The 27,528-nt window shown below is 38.5% G+C and overlaps 1 protein-coding gene across 2 annotated transcripts; it reads left to right on the forward strand.

Annotated features, from left to right (window-relative positions):
- Positions 1–27,528, forward strand: SLC5A7 (solute carrier family 5 member 7). Of its 2 annotated transcripts, XM_038173271.2 has the most exons (9): positions 1–281; positions 1,188–1,410; positions 6,691–6,804; positions 9,905–10,060; positions 14,010–14,158; positions 19,021–19,164; positions 21,058–21,211; positions 22,343–22,560; positions 23,270–27,528. In XM_038173271.2, the coding sequence occupies exons 2-9, from the start codon at positions 1,233–1,235 to the stop codon at positions 23,891–23,893; spliced, it is 1,737 nt and encodes a 578-aa protein (XP_038029199.1). In that variant the 5' UTR covers positions 1–281; positions 1,188–1,232; the 3' UTR covers positions 23,894–27,528. The 2 variants fall into 2 exon arrangements, with proteins under 2 accessions (XP_038029199.1, XP_071887551.1); XM_072031450.1 differs by lacking the exons at positions 1–281; positions 1,188–1,410 and adding an exon at positions 5,495–6,006.

Consider the following 27,528-nt stretch of genomic DNA (forward strand, 5'->3'; position numbering starts at 1 on the left):
CTCACCCCACTCAACCCTCCTCCTTTATAAAGACATTTTCCTCTTTTTAATCCACGAGCCCCCCGCCGCAGCCTCAGCTCTCGGTGCACCGCCGGCACCTCCGGGGGCGGGGTGGGGAGGGAAGGGAAGGAAAGAGACGCTCCCACCTTTACTCCTTCGCCCCCCCGCGGCTAAAACCCGGGCCGGGGGCACAGCCACCCGAGCCTCACCCCCTCCGCCACCTCGCGGGGATGGGCGGCTGTGCCCGAGGGGCTGCGGGGCAGCGCGGAGCCAGAGCTCAGGTGGGGCGGGCGGCCGGGGGGCTCCGCTCCCCGACGGCGCGGTGGGAAGGGGCGGACGGGCGGGGGGTGCGCGGCCGAGCAGGGCGATGCGGAGCCCCGCGGAGCCCCCCGGCAGGTAGGGCTGGCTCCGCACGGAGCCGTCGGGGTGCGGGAGGGTCTCGGAGGCGCCGCGGGGTGGCAGCGGGAGAGGAGCGGAGAGGGGAAGGGGGCTCCGGGAAAGGGCTCTCCGGGGAGAGGGGAGCCCCGGGGTTCGCCCCCGCCGCGGTTCGCCCTCCTCGCCTTTTTCTGCTGTTCGACAGCTTGCACGCTTTCCACTTGAAAGTGCGAGCGCGAATTGATTAATACTTTTTCCCCGCTGGAAAATCACCAAAGAGAAAGCGGAGATTTTTAAACGTGGGAGATGTCAGGAGGAGGAAAAGACTCGGCATCCCAACACATAGACTCCAAAGACGTCTTTTGCTGTTGTGTTTATTACTTCTCTACAGTTCTTATATCACTCGAAACAGCTCAGTGGCTTGTCTTCTAACTGGAGGCTTCTGTAATAGCCCTCATGGCCACGATCTTCTATCCTATTCCATGTACCATTTATTGACTGAAGAGTTCCCTGGCACTGGGAACTTGGTGACTAAAAGAATTCTGAGTTCTCTAACTGATTTCTAAGACCAGCGTAGCTTTTAGCCACATCATTCATTTTCCATCGTAATCACTGGTTACAATTGTTGGTTGTTGCTCCACAGGCGTTTTAATTGGTACGTAAACTTAATTTCAATTACATCTGAAAGACCCATTTCATAAATTCACCAGAACAGCCTCTTTAATAACCAACTGAGTTTTCTTTGTGTATTGATTCTAAAAAGCATCTTAGCAGATTTGTTAAATGCAGATGTATTATTCCATTTTCTCCAGAGGTCTTAATGAAATAGCGATCAAGGAAACAGTCAGGACTTCAACATGCCTTTCCATGTGGAAGGGCTGGTGGCCATAGTTGTATTTTACCTGGCTATCCTGGCAGTTGGGATATGGGCTGCTTGGAAAACCAAGAACACCGGCAGCGAAGGAGATCGCAGCGAAGCTATTATAGTCGGTGGAAGAGATATTGGCTTGCTAGTTGGCGGATTTACAATGACTGGTATGTAAAAATTATTTTTCTCTTTTTTTCCAACCAGTGTGTAGCTTGTCAGTTTTCCATCTGAGTGAAAGAGAACTATAATTTGTATGTTAAATCATACAAAATGTAGAAAATATCTATACTTTCTTTTCCAGTTGCTGCTGATATTGTTTAGTGAACAGCCAAGTAATATCTAGATAAAAACAACAAATTGTTTAAAATAGTACAGGAAGAATATGTTATATTTCATATTCATTGTTTTTATATTCATCTGTAGAACAGATATGTTTGTGACAGAAATACAGGAGTTCTATGGATTAATAAGAAATCCAGTTTTAAGATCATTGTTATTGTTGTTGAAGCCATCCAAATTCATGAGTTATTTTTGCTTAATCTGAGTAAGGCAAAGTTTATATGGAAAAAGGTTGGAGGGAGGGGGTGTCAGCATCAATTTAGAATAAGATTCTAAAAGGAAATTGGCATAAATCTAAATTCATATGTCCACTGACTCACAAGCAAACTTACTTTGTGAATTCTTTTAGATTTTTTTTTTAACAGTTTGACAAAATAAGACATCGTTGTGAATAGTAGTATCAGTAGGAAAAGCCTTGGTGAAGAATGAGTTCACTAATTTTGTAAGCAGTGCAGTCTGACTCCCAGAGCCAATTGAACCAGATAACGTATGTGGGTAAACAAGTGTTTCACAATGTGATCCAAAATCTCAAGTTTTGCAGCTAACAGGTGGTATCAGAACAAAACTACATTATAAGAAGAATGAATTGGCCCACCCTTTCTATTTAAGCAATTTAATTTTATTTAAGCATGCTTCATTGTTTTGATATTCTAAATTCTATTCTGGCAAAGCCCTTTCAATCCTCAAATTTGATTTATTAGGTTATGGGAGTTTTCATTCTGCCCTGTAGTGGTTTCACATTTACTTAATAAGGAAGAGTTGCATAAAAACTTGAACCAAACTTCTGTGTTTTTTAATCAGGAGTAATCCCCATCTTCTCATAGAGCCATTTTCCTCACTGAAAGATTAAATATTTGGATAAAGAGTAAAGGATGTTTGTAAAAGTTGTTAAAGTTTGAAGCCAGGCAGTTGTTCTACTGTTATCACTTCGTTATAATGCCCTGGAGTACATCTGATGCTTCAGTAGTCATATATCCATCAGCTACTGAGGCATTAGATATGACAAGGTTCTACTTACAGCAAAAGCTGGTTTGACTGTTTTCTGCCACATTAAATGTTTTCAAGAGCACCAAAACCAGAATATTTTGTAGAGATATTGCTTGCCACAAAACCATAATCATTAAATTGGCAGAGTAGAGATGAAACAAGACATTCCCTGCAGAGGTGGCTGTAACTAAGAGCCTTGCCAGTGGAAGAAAACACAAATTCTGGTCTCCTTAATCCAACCTTACAGGAATAGTTTTTGTAACAGCTGAAGCAGAGATGAGACTTGATATTAGTCTTGCTGTATAAGAGGCAACTTTTATAACTACCACAATTCACACGCACACATGCTCATTCTATTTCATGCAACCTCCTGAGATGATGTAGTATATCATCTCTGCGGTAGAATATCAGAGTATCCTAAAGTCCTTGCTCAGGTAAAACACTCTGGTTTAAACATCAGGGTTTACATACTTTCTCACCTCCATCTTCCATAAACATGGCAATTAAAGCTTGAGATGCCAACTAAATTCCACTTTCACTTTTGGGGAACCACAACTTGCACGTAGAGCCAGGTGTGGACACAAGCCTATGGAATCAGAGGCTAGTTAAAGTTTTGTCTCAGTGAGAGTGATTGGGATATATACTTCGTAAAGCTATAACAAAATCACTGTGATATTTTACAGCTTTAGTTGTCTAAGAATTAAAAAGCAATGCCTACCTATAAAAGAAAAACTAGATTTTTTTTAAAAGAGAAGAAGGATAGAAAGGATATTATTTATATATGTGTGAAACACTTCAGATTACGATTAATTCCGTCTTTCTTGCTGGAGACAAACTCTACCATGTTCTATACTTAGAAGGGAGGATGACAGGACTTAGTCTATACATTTAAAACATTCAGAGCATAAGGAACATGACTTCATAGGATGGACTAGAGACTCCTGAGTATTTAGTTCATTTTCTAAATGGCATTTAAAAGCCTTAAAGCAAGTGTACTCCCTATGAATAATGGCTATGGACATACATGGATTCAGACTATGATCCTGAAGAATCAGCTATACCAGCTACCCACTAAGATGCTTGAACATGGAGGTTGATTGGCACTCGACTGAAAGTGGAGTGTATCTGCAGCTATCAAAACAGGAGGGAAAATCTTGAATTCTGGATGGATCACAACAGCTCATATTAAAATGATCTAACATAGTTTTGCAATAGGCATGATTTTAATTTGTGTATCATTTTTACATGAGGATAATTTTACATAAATATAATTAAAAGGTTGGACTAAATATTAGCATTCCTTAATTTGTATGGGTGAATTTCTTTAAAGATGCCTGTAGCAAATCTGAGTCTATCCTGATTTTGGTGATTGAGATTAAACCCCAAAGGAAATATTTGAAATGACATAATTAAAATCCTTACAAGTGCCACTAAAAATGTCATAATCTATTAATGTAATTATCATTTTACTTGGATGGAGCTTTGTATTCTTCCACAAGAATAAAAGAAATAATATTAATATTATCAATATTCTGGGGCTTTTTAATCACTTGATCAGGAATTTCATCTTATAGAACTTGACAATTGATTCAATAATTTGAACGGTTAGACAAGCAATCATTTACAAAGAAGTGCCAGAAAATCTGACCTGCTAATATATATCAATATATTTAAAGAACTCTGAGATTCTTTTCTTTGTTCTTCAAATGAACTAAGTGCAGAATTACACTGCATATCCTCAGTATTTGCCTGATTGTTTTTGAGGGTGTTTATTTTAAATGGTATTTGCAGTGGTTTGGGGTCCTTCAGATGTCAGGCAAAGAGAGGATTAAAATGGATTACCACATGAGTGTTTCTATAGATTATTAAATTTTATATTCCTTTTGTCTGATTTAGAAAAATAAAAAATAAAAGAAAATGAAAAAAAAAAAAAAAAAGAATTTCACCAAAAAAGGTATTAAACTAACTTTAAAATGTGGCTTAGCAAACTGAGGATCAGAACATTAATATCTTGGGATGAAATCCCCTCCTATCATATCCCATTATTTTCTTTCTAATATATTTACTGATAAAAGTATACCCTTTAACCCCCTGACAAAAAGCTGTGTAACACCTTTCTGAAGCTCTGAGGTCCTTGGCAAGTGTTCCAGAGGAGCAAAGTGCACACAAAAATTGATCAGCAGCTAATTTTTAAACTCCCAATCAAGAAATGAAGTCAATCAATTAGCTAAATCAATGAAAGCTAAATCCTCTGTGCCAGCCTACCTACCTACCCGTCCATAGGGTGGCATTCCTGTCCCCAGGCATGGAAGGGCAATGACCCCTGCAAAATCCTACAGAACTGAAATGTCTTCGTCCCCTCCAGGCCAAAGCTAGGAAGCTGGGTACAGCATTCCAAGATCTCCTTGGAGAGCAAACACCCTTTCAGTGGCAGCCCCAGGCAAATCAATGCTGGATGCTGAAGACTTCTTGCACCACAGCTGCAGATCTGCTAAACATTTTTCCTTGGCTATGGAGTACCTTTTCCTATCTGGAAGTGGGTATCATTCATGTAGTATTCATGCTCATACTTTTTCCAGGGAGGGAGACAAATACAAATATTTTTCTAATTATTTATTCAGTAAGTTGCTACAGCATGCAGGTGCTTAAAACATATTCTCAAAGTATATTCTGCTTGAGACTCAATAGGCAACACACATCCCAGGTGTATATTGACTTCAGTAACCCATATTCCCACCTACTTCAGTAGATTCGCATTTTTAAGAGGCACAAAATCCCAAATGCCTCATGATTTTCTATATAGATTCTGTACCCCTGTATCTTCCTGTCAAGGATCAGTGGTCACCCATCTTCTCCATGCGATTCCACATGGGCATCACTCACTTGTCTCTGTAAGGTGCAGCAGGTCTCAATACTGAAACATCTACCAATGCATGGGGTCACTCCTTTTGTTACAGATTTTCTCTGCATACACATTTTTTGTACAAGTCCCTTACAGTTCCAACAACATTCCAACAACAGTTCTGTCTATTCCTATGTTTCAAAATGCAGGAGGGGAGACAGTTGCAATGCTGCAGCTTCCAGAGATCTTTGATTCTAAAGCCATGGTGCAATTTAGCATCAAGTAGTAATAGAGAGGTACAACAGTTAAGTGGAAAAGAGTGGTCAGCTAGATTGCCATTAAAGCTCTTTAGGAATTCTAATTAATTCTTCATCATTTGTGTTCAACTCCATTTCTTTATCTGAGACACAAAATTCTGAAAATTACTTCACTACAGAATTAATTATGAATGATTTTTGCAAGTACAATCATGATAAATTTCTGTGTTTGAGAATTTCTTACAGACCAGAAATTCAGCCAGAATTTTGTAGATCCAAAATTCTCAAATGTAGAAACTTGTCTTGAAGGCAGAGGATCAATTCATTAAGGGTCTGAGGTCAGTATTCTAAAATAATGTTGTTTCTTAGACAAATGTTCACAAATACTACAGATAGTACAATTCACTTCTGGAATATATCTTCAGGGAACACAAAAATAAATGAGAAAACTTTCAGAACTTAAATAGCAGTACAAAACCATCACAGCCCTATATAAGGATTTCTCTACTCAGGGAAATCAGAATTTAATAAATATGCTTCATGTAGCCACAACTTAAAATTCAGTAAGATTTTAAAGGCACTTTTTTCATAAAAGCCCTGTTAAAAGATGGATGAATTAAACTCTTGTCTAGTTTAAATGCTCTGAGTTTTCTCAACTGGGGTGACTTTGTCATTTTTTTGTTTATTGTTTTTCCTCTGCTCTCCCTCCTTCATTTGGACTAACACAAAGAAAATGGTAATGATTAATGAGTTGATATGCTTCATTCATTGTAAAAAAAGTAGTGAGGGACTCGGGCCTCACATTTTCACTGACTGTGCAGGGTCCATCTGGTTTCTCTTTCATATGTTTTAAGTTGTAAAATTTTGGATTAGGACTACATTCTATAGAAGGTTGTCGTGTCTGGGACTTGTACAGTACACACAATAAAAAATCGCAATATTATAAGTGATGATGATTTCATTCTACAACATGGGAGGTTTTCCTTCTTTGTGGGCATTAAATATTTTTTCTTCTTTTTCAGCCACATGGGTTGGAGGAGGTTACATCAACGGGACAGCAGAAGCTGTATATGTCCCAGGCTATGGTCTAGCTTGGGCTCAGGCACCTATTGGTTATTCCCTTAGTCTGGTTTTAGGTAAGCAAGCAACTGAAGCTAACAGCCTCTGGTTTTAAACAGTTCTGATGACAAGACCATCATCTGAAATGACACCACTAGGGTCTGATAAAAGGACACTGAAGTAAACTAGATCCCTTTTGCTGATAGGCTTAGGCTATTAAAAGGAAAAGTGGGAAATCACTTTGAGTAGTTTGATATCTCCAGTACCCTGAATGTCTCATCAAGACCTAGATGGTTATGACCACCATAGTGATCTATGGGGTTCAAAATAAGAAAGGGATTTTGTTTGTTGTTTGTTTGTTTGGGCGTGTGCTAATTATATGTGCTTGGTTTTATATATTCATGTTTTCTTTAAGAATCTATATGATCTGGAACATAATATCAGATTACTGATTTTCAGACTATCAGATAATATTCTAAATCTTGGACTTCAAGAGTGGCAAATATACTTGCATATTACAGAACTACTTACGTCTTTAAATCTTCAGTGAGTATAAATAACTTACTTAATTTTAGGCAGGTAGCCTGGAGCACAACCAGCTTGTTGCCTTAAAATTTGTTAAATGTCCTTTTAACTATAGTAAAAAACTCCAAATCATGTGCCAAAATGTAAATACTGAATCCTGTAGTGTGTACGGTTGGTGTATAAGATACAAGCAGCATTGTAATTTTAATGCTGTGTTCTGTAACTCCCCAAATTTAGTCTTAGACCTTCCTTACTTTCCTTAATATCAATAAAAAATCTCTAATCATGTCTCAACTGCATGGAGCAGCTCACAACAGAAATGTTGCCTTGTAAGCCATGATGAATGCTCCACAAAGCTGTCAAGTGTATCCTCTGTTTGTGAACAGATCATGTCCCTAATGGAAGTGCTGGTGCAACAGCTTCGAAAGAATATGTTTGCCAAAATGATCCTTCGTTTTTCATCTTTTATTAATACTACTGGTATATTAGACTTTTAACAATACTTAGCCTCTCAGTCTAGTTCAAGCCTTTTCTCATGGTCCTCCCAGCTAGTCTGTCCCTGTGTTCCCTTTGGTTGTTTTTCCAGCTCTTCTTGCCCCTATCATTTCTTCCTGTACAACTCATTTTCCCCTTGGAAGTGCTTTCCTATGGCCTGTCTTGGTTCTCCTCTCTTCCCATGCAGAAACCTTCCACATGATGCATGTTCCTCCCTGGTGTATGCAGGCCAGCTCTAGTTCCAACAGTAGTTCCCATCCCTGGCAGCAGCGTTATTTCCTGTAAGGCAAACAGTAATGGTAGATGTCTGCTTGAAGAACAGTTGATGTCACTTTGAGGTCATGAGGGTCATGATCGATCTGTGTCATTAAGTGATCATTAAGATCATAGCCATGAGCATTTTCCAGGCTCATAACCTCTGTAGAATTGGCAAAATTAATAATAGGGGGTGAGTTAGACGCTCCCTTTTTGCATTTCCAGCTGTTTTTTGTTGTTATTTTTTTAATGAAATCCATATTTTTTTCCCTGAACTGATAAGTGTAGGCCACTGCAGAGAAAAAAAATAAATGTCTGCATCATGTGACCACACATCCCTTCGCAGAGCACAGCAAAGAAAGCATATCTGTAGGTATGATCTGTACGTGAAGATTTAGGGGCAGGAGGAAGAGTTGTTTACACTTTAAAAAATGATAAATACAAGAATAGAACCATAGAAGAAATATTGTTTCAGACTGAAGGATTTAAGATTAAATCAATCTCCCTGGTAATTCAATGCTCTGCTGTATACTATTTTTTCTAATTTTTCAACCAATTCAATTCTAAAGGTTAACATATCTCCTATTACCTTTGACAGATGTTTGAATGGCCTAATAGATTATATTACCAGTGATTTTTTTTCCTGTTTTAGCTGTATTTTGTAGTGATGACATAACAAGTAGAATAGGAATGGGATTCATGAACAATGCAAAAATAGTAGAAAAAAAGAAAAAAACAACTGGAGATTTTCTGCCTGCAAATTACCTGTCTAAAAAGAGTGTAACACAAGGGGTATAAATATATTATGATTGGTAAGCAAGTACCTTCAGTTCAGGGAACTTAATGAAATGAAGAAATATCAATGGTATAAGGTATGACAGAGAAATTCAGAAAATCTTCTGGACAATACAATGGATAGATCACATATATTGTGATGAAGAACGTAATTAAAGGTCTCCAAATACTGGACAGTTGATCTTTTTAGGATCTCCCTCATCTTATAGTTTTTTAAATGTAGTTTATATATCGTATTTCAGCAGTTTTACTGTGAGAGAAGTCTACTTAGCTGTAGACGTGCAAGTATTAACAAGACAGGTTAATGGCTGTTTCAGCTTTTCAGAGATGTATCCTTTTTTTTTCTTTTTTTTTTTTTTCCTCCCAACCAGAAGGAATTTGTAGATTGTATATTAGAAACATGTTAGAAATATGAGGACTTTATACATTTATGTACATATACAGCACATATGCAAGCCAGGCAGAGAAGAACTGTGATATATCAACATTTCTGAGCATGCACAGAAATAAGTGAATGATGAATGTTCAGGGAGCCTGACACCTGCAGAGCCCAGAAGGCATTTGACCTACCCTCCAGGTGGAGTAGGGTTGATTTAAGCATACATTATAAATCTGAATTGTCCTGGAAGAATCACACTTGCTGTGTGCATACTATACCATGTGTGAACTCATATTTCTGATCCAGGAATCCCAGACAGTTTTATTTTTAGAGTAGCCTCATGTAAAGAAATCAGACCCATAGTCATGCTGGGTTCAGCTCTGAGTATGAACAGAATTAGGTAGAAAAAAACATTTTCTTAGGCTGATAAAAAATTACACAAAACCCTGACAGTATCCATAGTGGAAGATGGAGTAAACTGAACTAGGCAAATTAAAACACTAATTGTTCATTATCACACTATAGACATGAATAGTGTGAGTTTGTTTATGTAACTCTGTAGATAGATGTAAAGTTAGAGTTCCCAGCAGATATTTTAATTGTACCTATTTCTTAAATACATATATGTGTGTATATATATATTTGTACCTTTAATTCAAATTCTATGTTTTACCCTTTAATAGCAACACATTTCTCCACTGCAGCCTTCTGCTACTTTTCTTTTGTAGGTGGTCTGTTTTTTGCAAAACCCATGCGATCCAAAGGTTATGTGACAATGCTAGACCCTTTTCAACAGATTTATGGAAAAAGGATGGGAGGTCTCCTGTTTATTCCAGCTTTAATGGGAGAAATGTTCTGGGCTGCTGCCATCTTCTCAGCCTTAGGTAAGGAATTAGCATTATAAAAAATAACTTATAATGGTTGTAAATGATTAAGAAAAACAGAAATATATAAAAAGCCTGGTTTCAAATACTAACTATCCTAACTAAATGATGAAGAGTGTGGAAGTTGTCTTGGTCCTATGGTAATCAGTAGTCAAAACTAATAACGGCACTCCATCGATTATTTTGGTAATGGAAAGATATGCAAGATATCTATTCATTTTCAGGTATCCTTAAGAGGTCCCTTCTCAAAGCAGCATGGAAAAATTTAGACACAAATTTCCCTTAGCAGTGAGGGTGACATGAGTCATTGCAAGTATGCCTTTTATGTCAAAGCTGATTGAGCTTCTCTTTTATACCATTGAGACCACAAGAGAAAGCTAAAATTTCCCTGAAAAATGTGGAACACCATTGACAATGCATCTAAACAAAATAATCTTTTACATTAAAAAAAAAAAAAAAAAAGACAACTTTCCATACCACAAATAATAGAAGTAAATCAAGATGCAGGTAAATAAATTTAAATATTATTCTATCTGCTGACATGGCTTTCTACTAGACAAAATGAAGAAAATATTTATGATTCAAGAAAGTATACAGAGAATTAGTGGAACTATGACTCAATAGAAAATCATGTAACTTCTCATCCAGTCCTGAAAAATAAATCAGTTTCCAGGGTTTTTAATTATATTTCAGGTTTGAATTTAGCAATCCCTTCAAGAAGTGAGAAAGCCCTTGAGCTGAAGCACCAGCAGTTGACTTTTACCAGCTAATCATACTCATAGTGCACATGCATGTGGCAATGCTTTCTAGCACAAGCTATTTTAAACAGAAAATAAATTTTGAAGGTACTCTCCAACTGTGCTCTGATGAACTGCAAAGCAATGGGGAGCTTGTTTACCACAATTTCATCACAAAACCCTTAAAGGACTAAGAACAAACTACATGCTGAGGTGATAGGAGTTGAATAGCTTGAAGAACTCTCTGAGTATTTGGAATATACTTTCTTTTTGATTGAGGACAAGCTAATCTGTGATATTTCAAAGCAAGTGATGTGAATACCTTTCTAGTTGTTTTATATTAACGGCTGACAGCTAAAGACTATCAGTGACAATAAAGGTCTTTGAAAATTGTAACTATCTGTGAATAGACGTATTTATATTATATCTCCTGATTTGCACATCTGTCCTCACTGATGAATGTTTAATCCCAGTACTCTTCACTTGTTGATTCTCATGATTCCTTGCTTGGCAGGGTTATAGAAGGGAAAGACAGGACTTTCAGATTGTGAAAGAAGTTCAAGTCTGTAATTCTACAACACATGAATCTTGAAGACTCAACGTAGAACAAAAAGCCTGTTGGCTCTCTGCAACTCTCATATACCATACATCATGCTGTGTTGTACTGCCAGAACTTTTACACCTATGTGGTCAAGAATATTCACCTGCCGTATCTGCAAGAATTTAAAGTTATTGCTAAGCATTTAATATAAAGTACCCTAATTAGAAAGAGAGGGAATTTTAAACATAGTGTTAAAAGACTTCAATCACTTGAAATAGCTAATACATCTAAGGCAAGTGTATAAACACCTTGATAGCAGCTAGAAGGATGCTGCTGGAGGGCACAAAAAAAATCAGGAGCTTTCTGGAATACACTGACAATTTCCTGGAAAAAATAACCACGGAATTGATGAATGGCATTGCTCTGCTGAACCTGATATTTGCAAACAAGGAAGAAATAGTTGGGGATGTGAAGGCTGCAGGTAGTCTTACCTGCAGTATTCAGGAGATGGTGGAGTTCAGGGTCCTGAGAGGAAGGAACAAAGCAAAAAGCAGGATTACAGCAACAGATTTCAGGAAAGTAGATTTTGGTATCTTCAGGGTTCTTCTTGGAGAAATCCCATGGGAGATGACACCTGGGAGAACAGGGGTTCAGGAGAACCAGTTGATATTCATGGATCACCTCCTCCATGCACGGTCCACCCTGATGATCAGTAAAACACGCAAAGGTGTCTGGAGACCTGCATGGATGAAAAAGGAGCTCCTGGCTAGAATCAGACATAAAAAGGAAGTATTCAAATGCAGAAGCAAGGAGAGGTTACCTGGAAGGAATACTGAAATGTTACCTGAGCATGTTAGGTTTAGAAACGCCAGTCCATACACATTTGAATCTGACAATAGAGGGCAATAAGAATGGTTCCTAAATGTACATAAACTAGGTAACATGTAGGCCTGCTGTTGAATGGGACAGAAGACCTGAGGTCAAAGGATATGGGAAGGCTGAGGTACTTAGTGCCTCGTTCTTTGCTGTTCAGACCAACCTTCAGGAACATCCAGACCCTGAAAACCCTAGGAAAGTTCAGGGCTAGGAAGACTTGCTGGAAAAGGATCAGGTTAGGAAACATTTAAATAGACTGAACAGACACAAGTTTGTGGGACTTCACAAAATGCATTGCTGAGTGAGCTGGTTGATGGCATTGCCAGGACACAATCAGTAATATTCTAAAGATTGTGGTGATCAGGAATGTTCTTGAAGATTGGAAGAAATACAAATAAAAAATGCCACTCCCACCGCCAAGAAGGTCAAGATGGAGGGCACAGAGAACCAAAGGCTGGTCAGCCTTATCTTGATCCCTGAGAAGGTGATGAAGCAAATAAACTTGGAAAATGCTTCCAAACAAATGAGGGGTAACAGGAGGATTGGGAGGAGTCAGCATGGATTTATGAAGGGGAAAAATGCCTAACTTGATTCCTTCCCTGATGAGCTGACTGGCCTGATCCAAAAAGGGAGAGCAGTGCATCTTGAAGATTCCAGCAAGACCTTTTGACACTGTCTCCCATAATATAAATAAACTGATGAAGTACATAGTAAGGAAGTGGACAGTGAGGAGGACTGAAAAGTAGCTGAGCTACCAGTCTCAGAAGTCTGTGACTTCTGAGAATCCAGCTGAGATGGCCACTCACCCAGTGGAGTTCCTCCAGGCTTAATAGTGAGTCCTGTGCTCTGTAATAATTGCATTAATGATCTGGATGATTGGCCCTAGTGCATCCTCAGTTAGTTTGAAGAAAATAAAACTCTGAGGAGTTGCTGACAGATCAGAGGATCGTGCTGCCATGTAGAGGGACCTCAACAGACTGCAGAAATGGCCAAGAAGCTCATGAAGGTTAGCAAAGGGAAATGCCAAGTCCTGGAAAAGAACAACCTGATGCCCCAGTACAGGCTGGGCACTGACCAGCTGGAAAGCAACTTTTAAGAGAAGGACCAGAAAGTCCTAGAGGGCAATGAAGTTGATTCTACAAGCTGTTTTGTGAAGACTGACTGGCAAGCTCAACATTGTGGTCTGTTTTCTACAACTGAAATCTTGTTTGATGGTGCTTGCAGGAAAGCTTGTTTTCCAGGTCAACAACGGTTGTTGTATTCTCCAGTTTGCAAAGAAACCCAACTTTCTCCCATGTAAATAGTTCAAAGACACTTTAGAAAAGTCAATGAATGATTCTTCCCTGGTCAAAAGGGGACAGCTCAGAGCACAAGAGAGATACAAAACAGTATCTTTACTGCATTTATACACTTGTTCCTATGCAACTGTAACTCATCCAGGGAGGCTTCCAGTGTCTATATGTGGTTTTTCCACATGCAGAAAATTGTAGTCTTTGCAGAACTTGAGCAGTTCTGTAAGGAAAAGCTGTTGGGATCCTTCTCCATTTGGTAAGAACCTGCAAAGTGATAGATCTTAAATTTAGACCAACAGGAGTCTTCCTTTTCTCACTCCTATCAAAGGTGCAGAGGGATGTTCAGAAGATAGAGGGGGTTATGTCTTCATGTTTTTTGCAGTGTCAGACTGGATAGCAGACCAGTACGTGTATACACAACCTGACAGAGGTGAACCTTCTCATCATTCTGTGACATACACTAATGCAGTGTTTTGTTTTGTTTTGTTTTGTTTTCCCCACAGGTGCCACCATAAGTGTGATCATTGACATTAATATCAATATTTCAGTCATTGTTTCTGCCCTGATTGCAACTATGTACACTCTTGTGGGTGGGCTTTATTCTGTGGCCTACACCGATGTTGTTCAGCTATTCTGCATCTTCCTGGGGCTGGTAAGCTTGGCTTTTTTTCCCCTTTGTTGAAGATTTTTCCTTGAGAATTATGACAAATACTGAGACCTGTTGCCCAGCAGAGATTTTGGAACTGTGTCTTCACTGAGAGTGCAGAGAAAAAATATCTCCACTCACAGAGCATGACTTTAGAATCTGTATTTACACCAAAGTACAGCCCATACTCTGACAATACTGTTGGCAAGAGGTAATTTTCCTGCTGAGCATCTAACTCAGAGTAGTAATGGTTCTGATTCCTTCCCTATCTGCCTATAAGACCATATCTCCTTCCAGTGCCTGTGATATGGTCTTGCTGTTCAAATATGATGGTATGATTTGTCCATCAGTTATCAATGATATGTTTTTGGGCAGCCTTTTCCTGTTTTACTACTGTTCTTTGACTCTACTCTGAAAAATAGCAACGCAACCAGGGGTCAGACCATAAGGCTGCAATCAAAGAAACTGCTGTCTTTGCTTGCCAGTGCCAGTAATAGATTGTCACAGTTGTGTAGAGAACTGTGACAGGCTGAAATAAAAGGGTGGCTCAAGGTGAAGGAGCTGAATTTTGCCTTGGGGGACCCAGGGTTGTTTCTCTGCTTTCACTGGAGTTCCTGGGCAGCCCTAGGGAAATTGCTTCAGCCACTGCTTGCACAGGTGGCCACTAGCCAACCCTGTGTGAGTCCTCACTCTGTGGTGTCTTATCATGAGGCCTGTGGCCTTATTTGCAGAAGTGCTAAGCACTCCCAGTTGTAACTGATTGCATGGGAATGGTGCTAAATACTCTGAAAAAGCAAATCCAAGTTCCAGCTGGCCACCTCTGATGAGAAGTTATTCCAGAGCTTCTTCGCTCACACTTCTTTTCTTCACCTGTACAGTGGGGAAAATACTGACTCCTTCCCTAACATGCATGTTAATATCTGCAAACCATTCAGGTTCCACAGATGGTGTACATTACATAAATTCCCATACATTACATAAATTCCCAAAATAAAGTAAATCACTCATGCACTAATAAAGACCCTCATCCTGTGGGAATAACATGAGATCCTGTAATTAAAGGCAGCATGAACCTTACAGGGAAGGGAAGACAAACAAAGGCTGTGTAGCAGCCTTCTATATGGTTGGTTCTGTAGCTTTAATAGTGCTCTTTTAATCCAGGTTGGGCACTATATGTAATTTCCCATTTAAAATATGAAATAATAACATCATGTAGAAGAAATCACATGCATTACCGTAGGAGTCATGAGAAGCTGGAAGCTTCAGATAGCACCTAAATGGTCATGCTGTAGGTTTTAGATGAGATGGGACACTTTCACAGCAAGTGTCACAGTAGATATTACAGGCTCAATGTCCCAGGTTCCTCTACAGACTCTGGAGCAGTTTGTATTCCCGCTGGCATAGAGCTTTACTGTTTATTCCTCTAATGTCTGTTCCTTAACAGAGAGGCGATGCTTGTTATTAATCACTTCTGTTAGCTACACTGTCTCCTCATTTCAGGCACAGCCTCTTCCTTATGCCGCTGTAAACAGTGGCCCATCCCAGGCACCCCATGTACTTCCCTGGTTTTCTCCATACAACCCCATGTATTTTCTCTCCTTCCCTTCACACTCTCCTGTACCCACAACTGCAATTCTCTGCTCCAGTCAGTGTCTTTACCTTGTCTAGTCAGTCATTCCCTGATTCTGTGCTGTACCCACATTATTTACTGCCTCTTCATCTCACCTATATTATTAATTCTCCATTCTAAACTCCTAGCTGTCATGTAGAAGTCCATTTTTTCCTGTGTTTTCAGTCCCACAAGTTCCAAGTCCTTAGCTACCTTCTACCCCTGAGCTCCTAGTCACAACATAAAGTCCCAATTTCTACTTCACTTCCACAAGCTGTTGTTTTATTTCTGCTCCATTCAAAAAAGTGATTTTCCTACTCTCATTAGAAAGAGCTCAAAGAATAAATTGGGCAAGAGAAGAGAATTTAGGATTATGTCTGTGTTAGCAAGCTAAACAGTGCCTAGGTAAAAATACAAGGTCATCTATACTATTTAATTGTTGACTGTTCTGGTACTGTTTTGACCCATGCCAACTAGTGCTTCCCCAGACAATTCCCAGGAGCAGTTCAGGGCTGTCTTTTTCAGCAGGGAAAGGAAACCTAGATGTACAGATGTGAGCTGCGACATGACAGTGAACTGCAGGGCCAGATAAAGTGTCTTGACTTGTTCTATTTTCTAATATAGAAGTAGTCCTTGAGATCACCAAGAGCTAGGTTGCTGTCAGGATCCAGAATGGATTACAAAAGCTCATAATGTGTTTGCAATACAGTCCCTATTAAATCCTAGGCTGTGGCATGGAGGCTGCATATGGACCTTCAGAAATTTACCTCATGAAAATCTCATCTGAGTATGTGCAAACTACATCTCTTCAGAAGATCATCACTTTGACATGTATGAGACTTAAGATTCAAAAAGAACAATAAATCCATTTGACATCCTTATTTGCTGTAAATTTCTAAAAAAAAAAAAAAAAAAAAAAAAAAAAAAAAAAGCATAAAGCATCCTTTCATTTTGGCAGTATATTTATTTTATATTTATTTTTTCCTCCAAATATCTTGGTTGAAACATTTTGGTGATATTTCCCAGAAAAGCCTAAGCAGACATTGAGAAAGGATGGATTTTGAATTTTCCAACTGGCAAAGTTTAATATGTAACTGAGAAACTGTACTTGATAAACATCCCAATTAATAGGCAGAGCTGCAAAACATAGCAATAATTCATGCCTTCATCACAAGTGGTTGCAATTAGTGAGCAACAAAGAGGAGGATGTTTGATTTCCCATCTCCTTGCACCTCCATACACTTAAATCTAATCATTAGGACTGCGGTAATCTGCTTGTATTTGGGTACCTTTGAAGGCTTAAGGATGCTGTGCTTGCAATGGTCTGCTCCAGAGAGCATAAAGACTGGTTTTCATTTCAGTTAAGAACTACCATGTTCTTAACGCAAGTTACTGAGATACCACTGAAAAATGAGTTGGAAAAGGTTGAGTTGCACAAAAAGTCTGTTGGTGAAGGAAACCTGTCTTCTGGCAGGAACTGTTTCTGGGAAGAGTTTCACAACTGATTTTTTAGTTCAGATCAAAAACAGAGAAACTGAAAATAGTGAATAACCCAGAGTGAAATTGTTCTTGAGGTACAAAAGTGCTGTAACACATCTTGCACTGAGTATTATATGTTATATGTGTATGTGTTTTATATGTGTGTGTGTGTGTATTTATACCAACTGATATCATCTACCTGGACTTCGGTAAGGATTTTGATACAGTCTCATATGACACCCCCAATCTCCAAACTTGATTTGAAGGGTGCATAAGGAATTGGCTTGAAGGCCGTACCCAGAGAGTGGTAGTGAATGATTCTATGTACAAGTGGAGGCCGGTGATAAGTGGTGTCCCTCAGGGATCTATCTTGAGACCCTTGCTGTTTAATATCTTTATCAATGACATAGACAATGAGATCAAGTGCACCCTCAGCAAGTTTGCAGATGACACCAAGCTGAGTGGTACAGTTATACCAAAGAAGGAAGAGACGCCATCCAAAGGGACCTGGACAAGCTATCAAAATGGGGTCCATGTGAACTTACTGAGGTTCAACAAGTCCAAGTGGAAGGTACTGCACCTGGGTCAGAGCAATCCTGGACATGAGTACAGACAGGGAGAAGAACTCATTACGACCAGCTCTGCAGAGAAGCACTTGGGAGTTCTGATAGACAAAAAGGTCGACACGCAGTGCAAGCTTGCAACACAGAATGTCAACTGTATCAACAGAAGAGTGGCCAGCATGTCAAGGGAGGTCATTGTCCCCCTCCACTCTATCACTTGGAGTGTTATATCCAGGTCTGGGGCTCCCAACATAAAAAGGATGTTGATCTGTTAGAGAGGGTCCAGAGGAGGACCATGAAGATGATCAGAGGGCTGGAGGATCTCTCTTATGAAGAAAGGCTGGAAGAGCTGGGGATGTTCAGCCCGAAGAAGAGAAGGCTTTGAAGAGACCTCATTGCAGCTTTTTAGTACTTATTGGGGGTTGTAAAAAAGATAGAGAGAAACTTTTTGCTCAGACAGATAATGACAAGATGAGGGAGAATGGTTTTAAACTTAAAGAGGGAAGATTTAGATTAGGTGTTAGGAGGAAATTCTTCACTCAATGGGTGGTGAGGCACTGGAACAGGCTGCCCAGAGAAGTTGTGGATGCCCCATTCCTGAAGGTATTCACAGCCAGGCTGGACAAGGCTCTGGGCAACCTGATCTGGTGGGTGGCAACCTGCCCATGGCAGGGGGGTTGAAACTAGATGATTTTGAGGTCCCTTCCAACCCAAGCAGGAGATCTGGGGATTCACCAAAAGCACCCCTCTCTTGTTATGATACAGCTTTTGTTGAATTAGAAACAAATTTCCAATTCTTCAGTTGTGTTTGTGATGTCTTGTCCCCCTATACTGAGAAATCCTGATGCTTTTGTATGCTTTTATATGTAGATATTGCTCTATAGTGTGGTCCAGGAAAGGGTGTGAAGACTATATGCGGAGTTTAGGGAAAACATAATGAACATATATAAATGTGTCTTTCCTGCTGGTGGTATGATTTACACTGATTAATCCTCTACTTACACTCATACTGTCCAGGACAAAGGTAAGCCATCTCTTATCAAACTCTACACATTTTGGAGATTTTCCTCTGGCACATAGTCTGACTGTTCTGCAAGTCAACTTGTAACTTGATTAGCAGCATGCAAGAAGAAGAGAAACAAACCAAAGTTAATATAATTTCATAGGTTTATCTTGCCTACATTAGAATTGAACAAAGTATTTCTCTTTGGTTACAGTGGATCAGTGTACCCTTTGCGATGTCCCATCCTGCAGTAACAGACATTGGGTTCACAGCTGTGCACCAGGTGCACCAAGCACCTTGGCTAGGATCTATCAACTCACTTGACATTTACACATGGCTGGACAATTTTCTTTTACTGGTAAGTGATGGCTTGTGTGAAGGAATGAGCCATCTAAGTGCTCACATTGTGTTACTGTTACAGCTGAAAAAAAAAAAAAAAAAAATTATCTGTTTCCAGAAACCTGAAAACTCTTAACCTCTTGACTCCTGTTAAATATTTCTGCACATTTGAATGAGTTCAGTGAAATATCAGTACAATATTGTAGCATGGCTGTCAAAGTCAGCAGTGCCAGGAATGCAATTTAAATATCATCAGGCTGCAAGACTTGACTTATACTAAAATTAATTAAAAGTGTGTGGCTAATACTTAACTGATGTCATTCTTGGCAAAAGAATTTATATATTGCAGAAGGCAATAAATACATTACACAAATGATTAAATATTCCTTAAGGTGTAGGTGATGTAGAAGAAGGTTTACAGAGATGGATGGATGAATTCATACACACACATGCCAGAATGAACTGAGGGTTTTCATTATTTAACACCCCTATATTACACATGGGATTGGTGGTTATTAAGTGCTTTCCATTAGAAAACATTTTCCATTCTCAGTGTCCCTGAGCAACTCTACAGCAAGTTATCATACTCTAGTTTGCGATTTCTTTGTTTGTATTTTTTTAAACAATCTCAGCCAAAAATCTTCAGAGTTTTCTAACAATAGAGTTTGTAAAATGCATCATTTTATCCAGTTTAGTTTTTTTTTAGACATTCTCAGAGAGCAGGTGTATGACATTAGCACAAATAGCTGAATTCTGTGTTGAAAGTTTGAAGGTTTTATCTCTGCTGATGAACAAAGGAAAGCTCTGATGTTGCAAGATTGTGACACATTTCCTTTTCATCTTGTTTGTTTTATTAGAGCTCAGGAAATTTACACATACTTTGAAAGCTTTGTTAGGGGAATGTTATTAATACAGCAAAGGAAAGCACTCAAAAATAGTATGTCAAAATCTGAGTTGCCTGTGAAACATTCATTTGATGGCTGTGTGTGCATGAAGCATATATGAAACACCTGGATACACACTATTAGATCCAAATGCCTCCTGCCTCATTCAGTGTGTAGAACTGGACTGTTCATGTTTAGTGAGCAATTTGCTTTATTTTCTTTCCATACCGTTTAGTCATAGGCACTTATTTACTTAGTGGACGCTATTCAAATGTTGTTCTGAGGACAGAATTATAGCACTCACTTTTCAGCCTTTGATAAGACTCCTTTATATCATATTTTGCAGGCATAACTTTTCCTTTATATCATATTTTGCAGGTATAACTTTAAGTCTAAATAGGATTTTCATTTATATATACCCAAAACAAGAGAAGTTACCACCATAAAATAAAATATTCTTTTACTGTTTTGCCCATAATTTATAGTGGTATCATATTTGATCAAGACAGTGGAAAAATTATTTTCAGATTCTCAGGCTGAATGTACACATATCTTGTTGCCTTGTTTAGATGGTCACGTATTCATAGTGGAAGATAAAATTTTGCTTTCAAATCCTATCAGCAACTAATCTAATTTTGAGGAGAGAAGGGTGTTGGAAGCCAAGTTCTCCAAATATGAGATATACCAATACTATTTTATAATTTTTTGTAAGGCTTTATCAAATATTTATGCAGCTCACAGTACCTTGAAATTGCAGAACTACACAAATGTGAAGTCTTGTTGCTAATTGTACAAAGGAAAACTTGCCTAAAAGAGTGGGATTTTAGTAGTCTTACAAAGGTTTAACATTACTTGCAAGAATGCAAGTTACGGCTATTACTAACTGACTGGTATTCAATAAATAAATGAAAGAGCATCGTCATAGCTTTCAGTATTCAAGAGATGTTTCTCTTTGCTCTCTATGTGATGATAGCAAAGAAATCCAGTGTCAGCCCTCAATAACAGGATGTTGTTCATTGTTTTTGCAGACATTAGGAGGAATCCCATGGCAAGCATATTTCCAGCGGGTTCTTTCTTCATCATCTGCCACATATGCTCAAGTTTTGTCATTTCTGGCTGCTTTTGGCTGTCTTGTGATGGCTCTTCCTGCAGTACTCATTGGTGCAATTGGAGCATCCACAGGTAAAGAATTAAAAATGTGTAGTATAATAAATGTGTGAAAACCCCACTACATTTTTAAGTTTTTCCCATTTTTTTTTCCATTAAGGAAAAAAAAATCTCATGGTTGGAGATAAGGACAGGGAGGTCACTCAACAGTTACCATCATGGGCAGAACAGACTCAGGACAGGGAGTTTAATATAATTTGTTGCCCATCACTAGCAGACTAGCAGTGAGAAACCAAAAGCAAACTAAAAATACCTTCCCCCCATCCATCCTCTTCTACATCTTCCCCCAGGAAGTACTACAGTAGGGGCTCTCCATGGGCTGCAGTCTCCTCCTGGCCACATCCACCTGCTCCACCGGGAGCTCCTCCATGGGCTGCAGCGTGGAGATCTACTCCATGTGGGACCCATGGACTGCAGGGGGACAGCCTGCTCCACCAGGGGCCTTTCCACAGGCTGCAGGGGAACTGCTGCTGCCTGCCTGGAGCACCTCCTGCCCTCCTGCTGCACTGACCTTGGGATCTGCAGGGCTGCTTCTCTCACATTTTCTTGAGATTCTAGTATTTTTATTTCATCATAAAAGTAATAAGTGTAAAGTGACTGTGGTTTTATTCTAGTTGTTTTAGGGAAGTCATTTATCAGGAATTTATTGTCTTGATCAAAACACCCTTGTCACTTTTGTTGTCTTAGTGAGAGTTGTCCCTATTGCGGTGACCATGTAGCTCAGCTGTTAGAAATGCTCTATTAAAAATGTTTAATATCAGGCTTTGATCTTTGAGCCAGTAATAATTCAAGAGAGAAGTTAAACACATCACAAATGAACTTGGATCTCAGGTTGGTTTTACTGAGGAAAACAGTGTTTATGAGTCATGTAGATTTAATATTACACATTCTAAAGCATTACCACAGGATGTGGTCAAACTTAGCTTAGAGGTAAGGAAAAATGCTGAGCAGAAGAATTAAATCTGCCTAACAGAAATCAGTGAGACTGTGCCTCTCTTGAATGCTTAGGTCCAGCCCTAGCAAATTCAGTCACTGAATACGAATGAAAATGTGGCAGTATGAATATTTCACTGTATATGAAGTTGAGCTGTACTGTAGCTGATGACTACTAGCATTACTCACAACACACTGTTCTCCATGTTGCAGCCTGGAATCAGACTGAGTATGGTGTCCCTGACCCCATGACTAAAAAAGAAGCGGATATGATTTTACCTATTGTGCTCCAGTACCTTTGTCCAGTCTATATCTCGTTCTTTGGCCTTGGTGCGGTATCTGCTGCTGTCATGTCATCGGCTGACTCTTCGATATTATCAGCAAGTTCTATGTTTGCTCGGAACATTTACCAGCTCTCATTTCGGCAAAACGTGAGATTACATTTCCATTTTTTAATTTTAGAGAAAAATCTGGGTCAGACTTTTACTAGGTGAAGCACAGAGTGTCATTTCTTAATGAAACACCTCCTCCACATTCCTACCTATGACTAGAAAAAGTATAACATTTTTTTCCTAACAGTATATTGAGTGCACTGAAAGTCACGAAATATTTGTGGTTGTAACTGATGAGACAGTTGAAAAAGATCAGGGTAGGCAGCTTTCAAGTGTTTTCATGGCATAGGAGTTTATTCTAAACAGCTCTTAATTAGTGTTGTAACCATAAGTTTTACCTAAATACTTAATGAAATGAGACATCTTTCTGAATTACTGATTTCTTAGGAAATCCTTTGACACAGAGGAAAGGCACAAAATGGGCTAGACAGTCAGAGGTTTTCTTAGGAAATGGAGAATATATTCTTACATGGAGTTGTTTGTTGGTGTTTTTTTTTCTTGTTGATCCATATTGTGGTTATTTTTAAAAGTTATTCTACAGCTCAGTTGTTAATTTTTCTTTGACACAATATCAAATTTGCCAAATTTTTCCAAACACACAAGGATTAATAGCTTGACAACCACACCCCTTTTTTTGTTGTTGTTGTTGTTGTTTTCTGTGCTTAAGACATACAGAGAGAAATGGAAATAAATGAAAGCATATGTATATTACCATAAAAAAACACCTAACACTGCAATTTCTTTGCAGGCCTCAGACAGGGAAATCGTGTGGGTCATGAGAATCACTGTTTTTCTGTTTGGAGCATCAGCAACAGCGATGGCACTGCTGGCTTCGTCTGTTTACGGCCTGTGGTACCTCAGCTCTGACCTTGTTTATATCATCATATTCCCTCAGCTCCTTTGTGTGCTATTTATTAAAGGAACCAACACCTATGGTGCCATTGCAGGATATTTATTTGGCCTTGTTCTCAGAATAACTGGAGGAGAACCGTACCTTTACCTTCAGCCCTTGATCTACTATCCTGGCTGCTATCCAGATGAAAACAATATCTATATCCAGCGATTCCCATTTAAAACACTTGCAATGCTTACCTCCTTCTTTACTAACATTATAGTCTCCTACATAGCCAAATACTTATTTGAGAGTGGGACTTTACCACCAAAGCTGGACTTCCTTGATGCTGTGGTTGCGAGGTACAGCAGAGAACACATGGACAAAGCAACTCTTGTAAAAAGTGACAATATTGTATTAAACGAACTTGCACCTGTAAATCCACGACACAGTCTGACTTTGACTTCAACATTCACAAACAAGGAAGCCTTTAATTATGTTGATTCAAGTCCAGAGCTGTCCAACACAGAAGATAATTAAAAAGTCCTATACCCACAGACAAAGCAATTCAAAGCAGGGTATTCTACAAAGAATAGTCAGAGGCATTTTATCAGAAGAAAACCAAAACTTTGGAATAAAATACCACTGCACAATTCTTTAAGTTGGTTCTATGAGCCATGGGAGGAACTCTTATCTGGTGTTATCTGACATGTTGGATAAGATCATAGTCTGTTTACTGAAAGATACACTCAGATCCCTTTGTTTCCACACAGAACTATACACTATGTAATTAAAAAAAATATTTACAATTGAAAATATAAGTAGCAGAAAAGTGCAACAGTTATTTAGCTAAGACATCATATAAAGAAATTATAATACAGTCACTTTGAAATACTATCAGTCAACATTTTATTGAAATTGTATGAAAAGATATTGTCACAGCTATAAGTGATTTATTACTAAAGAGCTAGTTGCCTGAGTAGACAGATAAGTAAATTCCCTGGGTTTTTGGTCTGGTATTCTTTTCCTCATAAAATGTTTCAAAGAATACAAATATAATATTTTATTATTTGTATAAGACAGCAAAATGTGCAAATATTAATAAATTCCTTATGGGAGTGCTAAACATTATATATTCATTTAAAAAAAAAAATCAAATTAAATCAAAAGTTTAAAGTGATGTTATACCTAATGCAAGATGACCTTAATCAAAGTATGTAATTATAGGTGTTCTTTTTCCTGTGTTTAGTGGCTGTCACCAATGGAGGATAACAACCATTTTAAAGCAATAATTGGAGTTGAAACTCAACTTGTGAAAAATGACAGAATTTTTATAAACTGAATAGAACTTTGCAATGTTGTAGAAAGAAGCCTTATCTTGATTTATCGTCAAAATGAACACTAAGCAAATCAGTCTGACACCAAGCAACCACAACAATGGAGCAAATATTGAAAAGTAAAGAGAATAAGGAGGTTGCTTGAAAAAAAAATAAGATTAAAGGGCTTTCCATGGGGAAAATGCCCGTTCTTCACTTACTAAAAGAGAAAATATATATATATATATATATATTCTCAAATACAACAAAAAGTCTTTTAGGTTTGACTTGCTGGGATTACTCTGAAAAGAGGAAATTTTCCATGGAAAATCACCTTTTCTCCAAAAAAAAATGATTTCCTATGGGAAAAGAAGCTTGGTGGAGAGCTTTCCATATCTGTAAGTGTCCACCTCTAGAAGCAGCAGCAGCTTGGAGGTGATCTGAAAGGAAAGCTGAACCCACAAGCACAGCAAAACACACAGCATTGTCTTTATAGACTGGACTTCTTTATAACAGCTATCCTCCTGGGCCAGCTTGGTGCCTCTGTGGAGCACCAGCAGTGGTCAGGCACAGGTGAGACTTCGCTCATAAATTGTAAAGCTGGCTAGGAACATCAAAGTAGGGAGATTAAGCCTCTTCTGACTTTGGTCTGGCCAGCAGGGAACGTGCAATTTTGTTTCCGTTTGCCCATAGCTGAGATGATTGTGTCTGTCCTCATTGGTACCGTGCCTTTCACAGTGGGAGATCTCATAGCTAGTACAATTAAGAGTTATGTTCCAGTAATTCTTCTTAATATCTACGCATGATACTAAACATTCAAGTGAAATCCAGATATCCTCCTCTTGCTAGTCACTGGTGAAAATTTCTTAACATCTACAGCAGGAGGAAATATGCTGGAGGATAGAAAGTGTAAGAATAGGTTTTGCTGCTAAAGGAAGAAGCCATCAACTTGTATATTCAGTGTTGACATCAACTTTCTCAAGGTTGAATCCTTAGATATGTTTTTGCTCCTTTTGTGGAGTTTTAATGGCATATATATATTTTATATGTAGATAAAATTAATTTTAGAGATATTTTTTCCTGCACACACTGCATTAGGAATACTACTACATTTGAGTTCTGGGTATGCATTGTGAACTGCAGTATTACTGTGTTAACAAGTTTAGGGTGTGTTCTGGGTGGAGGAAAACAAAATCAAGATCTACACCAAACCCTAGAAGAGTCAAAATAGCAAAGAAAAGAGAAGTTCCTGTGGGGTGAGTGAACAAGGTACTGATGAACTTCAGGGTGCTGCAGATCTCACAAATCAGACACGAGCCCAGACTGTTCATTGCCTATTGAACAATGGAAAAGAGAAGCAGAAAGGAATCTAATGGAAGAATAGGAGGGAAGAACAGAGCCACTGCTGAATTATTATCCATTTCTGTCCCAAATCCACTAGCCTGAATCCCTCTTTATGAGGAAATACCAAGTGAGTTTTACCTGTTTCCATAACTAATGTTTTACGTTGGGGTTTCAAATTAAGTTAGGGGATCCTGATTTACAGCTACTTATACATTTTCCTGAAATTTTTATCTTACATTTCTTTTGTCTAGGAATTGGTAAAATTTCACTATGAGAAGCTGCATATTGGTCAGCAGCATTTCTGTATTATGTATTTCAAAATTCTCAAGAGTGGGAGGAGAGGGAAATGGGCAAGGGGATTTAGCTGGACTCTTTTAAGGTATTTTAATTCTCTTGTATTCCCTCATAGCTATAAAAACATAAAGGCTTTTAAAATACTTACTATGAAATGTCAAATGAAAAATTAAAATGTGTTGGTCCAAAAATTTCAACCCAGATGCTTTCAACATTATCAGAATATTTTATTCTGTTTATCCTATTGAATATTCTTGTGAGATCACTGTGATTTTGCAAAGTTTTCTTGTTTAGATGGAACTACACTTTCTGGGAGAAAATGGTTCTGACAAGGTTTTCCAGTCCTCTCTGAGGAAACTGAAAGGTTATTGCACTGTTACAAGCCATGGAAGGTTTATCATGCAAAAGGTAGAAGCAACACAGAAGTCTATTCATAGTTTGACCTCAGCTCTACTTTCTACATGACAAGTCTTCGTGGGTGTCTTTGCATGAGTCCAACAATGGCTGCAGTGGCTGCACTGGTGGGCTGCACTGTGGACTGGATGATTTCACAATCCAAACTAAAACAACCCATGCAAAGTCTGTTTACAAGTTTTCTTGCCTTAGTTCAGCTATCCTACTATTAGATTTATACAAAGCTGATCATATAACCAAAGGCCATATCTATGATAGCTGCAGGAAAAAAAAAAAAAAAAAAAAGGGAAAAAAAAAAAAAAAGAGAGAGAGAGAGAGAGAACAGAATACAACCAAGTTGTTTCTACAAGCAAAATGCCAATAGGATGTGATTCTTCAAGTAGACTTTATTTTCATATGAATCATCATATGTTCCTTCTCCACTTTTGCTATTTGTAGACAGTAGTAGTGTGTGCAGTAAATTGGATCTACAATTAGTGAAGTAAACAGCTTGTTTTCAGACACAGAGGTTATTGTTTCTGAGCCTAAGATTTCTAGATAAAATATTCATATCAAGATCATACATTTCACTTTGAGATTCTTATCATCTGTGAATAACAATTATTTGACAGGTTTTTTTACCTCTTTTGCATGAAATGTGTTCATAAAATCAAAGTTAATACGTAGCTGAGATGTCAAAAAAAAAGTTATAATTTCATCTATATTTGTCCATATGGGATAGTATATGTATTATAAATAAAACATGCTTTTGTGAACCTGAACTGAATGTAAACATTAAGTGATCAAATAAAGTAAAAGTCAGACTTA

Source organism: Anas platyrhynchos, chromosome 1 (genome assembly GCF_047663525.1).
Source record: "Anas platyrhynchos isolate ZD024472 breed Pekin duck chromosome 1, IASCAAS_PekinDuck_T2T, whole genome shotgun sequence".
In the NCBI taxonomy this organism is placed as follows: Eukaryota; Metazoa; Chordata; class Aves; order Anseriformes; family Anatidae; genus Anas; species Anas platyrhynchos.